The 6,055-nt window shown below is 40.9% G+C and overlaps 2 protein-coding genes across 2 annotated transcripts in view; both read right to left on the bottom strand.

Moving 5' to 3' along the window:
- Positions 1–1,881: 1,881 nt before the first annotated feature.
- On the bottom strand, positions 1,882–4,395 carry LOC132857991 (green-sensitive opsin-3). The gene is made up of 5 exons (XM_060888146.1): positions 3,957–4,395; positions 3,695–3,863; positions 3,289–3,454; positions 2,910–3,149; positions 1,882–2,197 (listed from the first exon to the last, which is right to left on the bottom strand). Exons 1-5 carry the CDS (start codon positions 4,324–4,326, stop codon positions 2,084–2,086), a joined length of 1,059 nt encoding a protein of 352 aa, XP_060744129.1. The 5' UTR covers positions 4,327–4,395; the 3' UTR covers positions 1,882–2,083.
- Positions 4,396–5,977: 1,582 nt separating this feature from the next.
- The window catches only part of msh5 (mutS homolog 5), a 14,727-nt gene continuing 14,649 nt past the window's right edge, over positions 5,978–6,055 (bottom strand). Inside the window, exon 25 of the mRNA XM_060888161.1 lies at positions 5,978–6,055. This exon is cut by the window's right edge and continues 308 nt beyond it. The gene's annotated coding sequence lies outside the window, so the exon portion shown is untranslated.

Genomic DNA, 6,055 nt, shown 5'->3' with positions numbered 1-6,055 from the left:
GTGAAAAGCAGCAATCAACTGAAATGTGTAAGACAACACGTGTAAAGAGCAGAAACGGTGTAAACAGTTCCATATGGTGGTGCTGTAGACATGGATGTATATTCGAAGAGTGTGTATTTGGTGTAGATCAGTGCAGTCTATACAGCTGATGTGTGTGTGTGTGTGTGTGTGTGTGTGTGTGTGTGTGTGTATGCTGTGCTCGATACAGTTCAGTTCAGTTATTGAGGAGTCTGATGGCTTGGGGAAAGAAACTGTTACATAGTCTGGTCGTGAGGCCCGAATGTTTTGGTACCTTTTTCCAGACGATAGGAGGGTGAAGAGTGTGTGTGAGGTGTGTGTGTGGGTTAATCCACAATGCTGTCGGCTTCTTGGATGCAGAGGATTGTGTAAATGTCCGTCTGCATTATATCTTAAGAGATGAAGAGAAGCAACGTGTGATCTTTGCCACAGATCACATAACCTCTATTGACTTCACTCCTATTGTTAGAGTCACCAAGTCGCTCCATTTACTTAAAGTTCAACTATTCTCAGCTTACACCCACATCTAGTCACCCAATCTCACCGACACTCACGTCACCAGTGCTCATTGGTTCCCGGCCGCTTTGCCACTTAGATTCCAAAGTACATAACGTCGCTGTCGGGCGGAAACCTCGTATGTCCAAATTTGGTCAATTTCATATTCTTTCACATATCGATGCTATTGGTCAGTCCCCACGTGGGTCTGTTATTTTTACAAGTTATTAACCAATCTAAAGTCTTGAAAATAGCTTGAGCGCAAATCTCATAACTCCATTGGACACTTCAACTGTCCACCTCTTCCTCACTCCGTGGGAGAGCTTCACGGCATATTTCTCCTCAAGAAGAGTCGCAACGAATCAACACGTCTTCTGAGGTAAATGTCTTCAAAACACTGGGCTCAAAGAAAAAAAAATCTTGACCCCCGCTAGTTCTGGTGCTCGTCTGAGGACAGGAATTTAGCGCAAGACAATCCACTGTAACACGGACTAAACCCTGTGTACTGCAGATAAGGTACGGCGTTTTTTTAATGTCCTGAAAAGTAACGGTTTTGGAGATACGAGGATTCCGTCTGACAGCGGCAATATGAATGTAGCATGAGATCTCGGTGCTTCGGACCACAAGTCAAAGTGACTCCCACCGACGTGTTAAAAAAAAAACAGCTCAAAGTGACATCTAGGTTTCATTATATGAAAAGAAAGAAAGAAAGAAAGAAAGAAAGAAAGAAAGAAAGAAAGAAAGAAAGAAATAGATAACCAGCTTCCAGGTAGTAACAGTAACTCCGCTTCATCACTCACTCCTACTATACTGTAAATCCTGACTATAGTCTCTTACAGTACATGTAATCTCTCTTATCCATCAGGATCGTCCATCGCCAAACTCGGCTGATTAAAGCATCCTGGTTTTTCCAGTCATAAAGAATTATACCACTATACTGCAACTATTAAGATTTTCCTGAATCTTCTTTTGGTAATCGAGTAAGAAAAGAAAAGTGTCAAAATCTATTTTCACCCTGTTGCAGTACCGCGTCTGTTTCTACTCGTGACATTAAACAACTAATCCGTCAATCACAAAAAAAGAGGAACGACTGTTCCATTGATAAAGCTTCATACTTCAAGTTCAACAAGCTGTAAAAGAAAAAAAAAACAGGAAAAAAAAAATTAGTTTAGCGTATAACAACGATCCTTCAAATTATGAATCGTTTGCTGAATCCAGTTACACTGAATCATAAGTAACGTTTACTATATTCAGGTTTTCTGGTTTTTCATAAAAAACTTTCAAACGCATGAAGAAGGTCTGAAATGAACAGGGAGCATTCAGTTCTTTTTCAAAATGCAATATTTATTACATACGCACCGTATTTTTTTGTCTTTTTTTATGCCTTGTAGATATAAAAATATATACAGGAAATAAAGACAAAGACCTGAACAGCAAACAGGTCACCATGCAGCTGAGGAAACATCATGAAGAGTACAGTTTTCAGTGAGCTGTGATGTGCTCGCAGTGACAGCGATTACCACAGCAGATACAAACGAGGGTTCGAGAGGCCCGAGCTCGGGTCGAGCGTCTATGCCGGGGACACGCTGGACACCTCTGTCTTGCTGCTGGACGCTGATGAGGTCTCATCATCTCCCAGTGGGTTCTTGCCACAGAACAGGGTTGTTAGCATGCAGTTACGGAACTAGGATAAAAAAGAGACATGGACAGTGATGAGAATCAGCTACAGCACTACGTATGACTCCGACTAGTCTCGTAAAATTAGGTCTTTACCCTCAACCCTATAAAGCATTAATATATCACAGGAAGACAGACAGAAAAAGATATGTTAATCAGACTGGTCTGAGCTGACAGGAAGTGATGTGATGAGCTGTTCCTGGCTGTCAGTAGAGGAACCTGATGTGAGCTTCTGTTGCTGTAGCTCATCCACCTAAAGGTTTGATGTCTTGTTTGCTCTGAGATGCTTGTCTGCTTGATTATTTGAGTTACTGTATCCTTCCTGTACAGCACAGACCAGTCTGAGCATTCTGTTCTGATCTCTCCGGTCTCAAACCAGCACATCTGACTCCAACAATCATGTCATAGTTAGAGCCACAGAAATCGGACTTGTTCTTCATTCTGGTGTTTGAACGTGTGAACGTTTACTGAAGCTCTTGTCTTGATCTTGTCTGTATGATGTTATGCACTGTGCTGCTGCCACACGATTGGCTGATAGTGTGTCTCTAAATGTTGATAATTTACTAAACTGTGGTGTCCAGAGATAAATACTGAACATGTTCATCACAATTCAATTGTTCATTTACTGTAATTTTATGGGTGTGTTAATTCGGTGTGTATGACGATGATGATGATGATGATGACGATGATGATGATTATTCATGTGTAATAATATGGACCTGTTTGTTTAGCAACACATAAATGATGGGGTTGAAGAGAGCCGAGGTCTTGGAGAAGAAGGCAGGAATGGCCATGAACTGTGCGCTGAAGGCAGCTCCTTTGTTAAAGAAGATCCAGGCTGCGACGCTGGCATAAGGAACCCATGCCACTAAGAAACCCACCACCATCAGGATGACCATACGCGTCACTTCTTTCTCAGCCTTCTGAGTGGAGGCAGACTCCTGCTGAGCGGCTGCAGCCTTGACAGGAAGAATGAGAAGGATATGAATCACGACAGAACTGCAGTGTGTTATTGATATAAGCGTACACTATGCTATAAGAGCTCTTGTTCAAACACTGATCTATTTATTAAGTGAGCGAGGAAATTCGATCTCTTACCGCTTTGACTGTGCATACGAGCCGTCCGTACGTAAAGAATATGACCGTGACAGGAAGAACAAAGTGAACAAGGAACATGTAGATAACGTAGGACTCGTTGTTGTATTTGGGGTTGAGAGTGTAGTAGTCTGGTCCACATGAACACTGCAGGCCTTCAGGAATATACCTGATTATTGAGTTGAGTGAAAGATTTAAATCATATATATATATATTTGTATATAAAACAGTATATAAAAAAAGAGCTTTTTTTGTACCTTACATTAAATGTAACTATACATGGATAAAAAGTGATATGTTACTACTTTAATTAATAAGGTAATAAAAATAAAATTCACAAAGGCATGTTATTATAATTAAATAAAGTGGTATGATTTCTTTTTATTGAGATTAAGATAGCGATTCTTACCTGGACCAGCCGACGAGCGGAGGACCGGCGCAGGTCATAGCCATGAACCAGGTGAAAGCGATTCCTCCACTCGCATGCGTAGAGGAGAATTTAAAACTGCCCATTGGCTTACACACCACAATATATCTCTCAATGGCCAGTACAACTAATGACCAAAGTGCTACCTCACCTGGAGGAGATAAATCACTTATAGTTATGTTATTAGAGGACAAGGATTTAATTGTGTTGTAAATGTTCCAGATGGATTTATATCATTGCTCACCTCCCAGAGTGGCCATGAAACCTTCGATGGCGCAGGCAGTCGGCCCGAAATAAAAGTAGCCGTTGACCGCTGAGCTAATGGTGATGGTGAACCCGAAGATGACCATGATCAGCCCGGCTAAAGCCAGGTTCACCAGGATGTAATTAAGCGGCTGGCGGAGCTTCTTGTGCTGTGCCGTGACCAACAGCGTGAAAGCGTTGATGGGGAAACCGAGGACGATCAGAAAAAACATGTAGACAGCCAGCAGTTTGAATTGCCACGGCTCTGCTAAATAATACTGCTCGTACAAGAAGGGGTCGCGAACCAGCCCTGTACGGTTATGCATGGGTATGTAGAAGTTTTCCCCCTCGAATCCGTGCAACCCTGACATGTCTAAAACTGTCAGAGAGTCAGCACAGGACACAAAAGCGCTTTTTCTCCAGCTCCTGTTCGCCTTGCTTTGTCTCGGCGCTGCCCGTACGCCGTATTTATGCCTTGATTAAGGAGACTTGAGCAGATTAGCAGAAAAAAGTGTGTAAATGTGATCAGGAAGGAGGCTGAGAGGTGGCAGATTGAGAGCTAAGCTGATGGAGCCTCTTTGTACGGTGCCAAATGTGACACTCGGCTTCTAACCGACGATGTTACCGGATTTTCACCTTGTTTGTAACTCTGTTGTTAACGTACGTCAAAAAAAAGATTGCGTCAATAATCTGCGGAGCAAAAAAGCTGCAAGCGTCGATCGTCTTTACTCAAACGTGAATTTCATGCAATACGTTTTGTTACTGCAGCTACAATGCTCTTGTTATACAGTTATTATATATATTATTAATATAAGTTCAATAATTTTTAGGGTTAAAAAAAAAGTATATCAGAAATAAACAATCTTTAATTAGTGAGGAGGTTTGAGTTTGAGTAAATCCATTGAGAAAAGAAATGTGAACTATTAGTATGTTTCCATTTAATTTAACACTCTAGTTTACGGATATCTGTAATTTATCTGCATTGTGGAATATGTTTAATATTCATGTAATAATGCACTGCCTACTAGGTGACTAATGTGAATAAAAGAAAACCACGTACATTTGAGTAAAACAAAAAAAAAACTGAAGCCTTCATGGTGCTTGAGTCACACAGTATTCGGTCTGATGCCGTACACATACGTGCTTCCTTTACCTTCTGCTGCCGTATCCCGGTTCAATCCCGTTCGCTAATCGGAGTTTGACCCGGAGAGCGCGTGACAGATTAAACTCAGACCTTGTCAGTCAATTAGAATTAAATTGTTCTTGAAACAGGAAGCAAGTGTCATCAGTCCCAAAGAGTTTGTGAGGCTTTGAGCTTTAGCCATTAGCAGGTGTTAGAGCTCATTAAAGCCACAGATTAACCTTCTGTCTGGTGTCCTGTGGTGAAGAAGGTTTGTAGATACGCTTTAACACAGTAATGTGTGTTCCGGATCTACAGACAATTTTAGTGTAAATATGAAAACTGTATATTCTCTTTTATCCCGTATACAGTACACGCTGGTCTAATTATTACACAAACAGAAAATCTCAAAAAAAAAAAAAAAAAACAAGCTCTTTGTCAAGCTCTTTGTTGATTGTAGAAAACTAACCTAGTTTAAATACAGATTATTTAACCGCACGCAGTTTCTCACAACTTCTCTCCTTGTCCTCAAACACGCTTTGTAGAAAAGATACGGAGAAAAGACAGAGACTACCGGACACCTACGAGCCTGACGTCCAGGATTAGGGTGGATACTTCTGTCAGATGTCATCCAGTCACCTCCGTAAATCCTCCAGAACTTACCTCTAGCTTAAGGAAGAGTGTCAGGTACGTGTGTAAGCGTCAGGAGATATTGTACAGTACGAGACGTGTGGCTTTTCTGATCACAAAGACGAACACATTTTTAATCTGTAGATAAAGCGGTGGATTGTGTAATGGTGACGTGATGAGATTCATCGGTGAAGATTTACGACATGAGTTACGTGAAATATATTTAAGTTTATTTTAACCTTAAAAGCTAAACATGTACATTTACTCGAGAACCGTTGTTAAGTGTAAAAATGAGAATAAAATAAAACAGTTTGTTGAAATGTTCAATCTTCTTCCAACAGTCTTTTTCT

Source organism: Tachysurus vachellii, chromosome 15 (genome assembly GCF_030014155.1).
Source record: "Tachysurus vachellii isolate PV-2020 chromosome 15, HZAU_Pvac_v1, whole genome shotgun sequence".
NCBI lineage: Eukaryota > Metazoa > Chordata > Actinopteri > Siluriformes > Bagridae > Tachysurus > Tachysurus vachellii.
This window is presented reverse-complemented; position numbering and strand designations above follow the sequence as displayed.

Excerpts from the sequence above, each read along its gene's own strand:
- LOC132857991 (XM_060888146.1), bottom strand. The coding sequence starts at position 4,326 with ATGTCAGGGTTGCACGGATTCGAGGGGGAAAACTTCTACATACCCATG. Across the intron at positions 3,864-3,956 it reads TTTCATGGCCACTCTGGGAG|GTGAGGTAGCACTTTGGTCA; the intron begins GTGAGCAATGAT and ends TATCTCCTCCAG. Across the intron at positions 3,150-3,288 it reads TCGTATGCACAGTCAAAGCG|GCTGCAGCCGCTCAGCAGGA; the intron begins GTAAGAGATCGA and ends CTTCCTGTCAAG.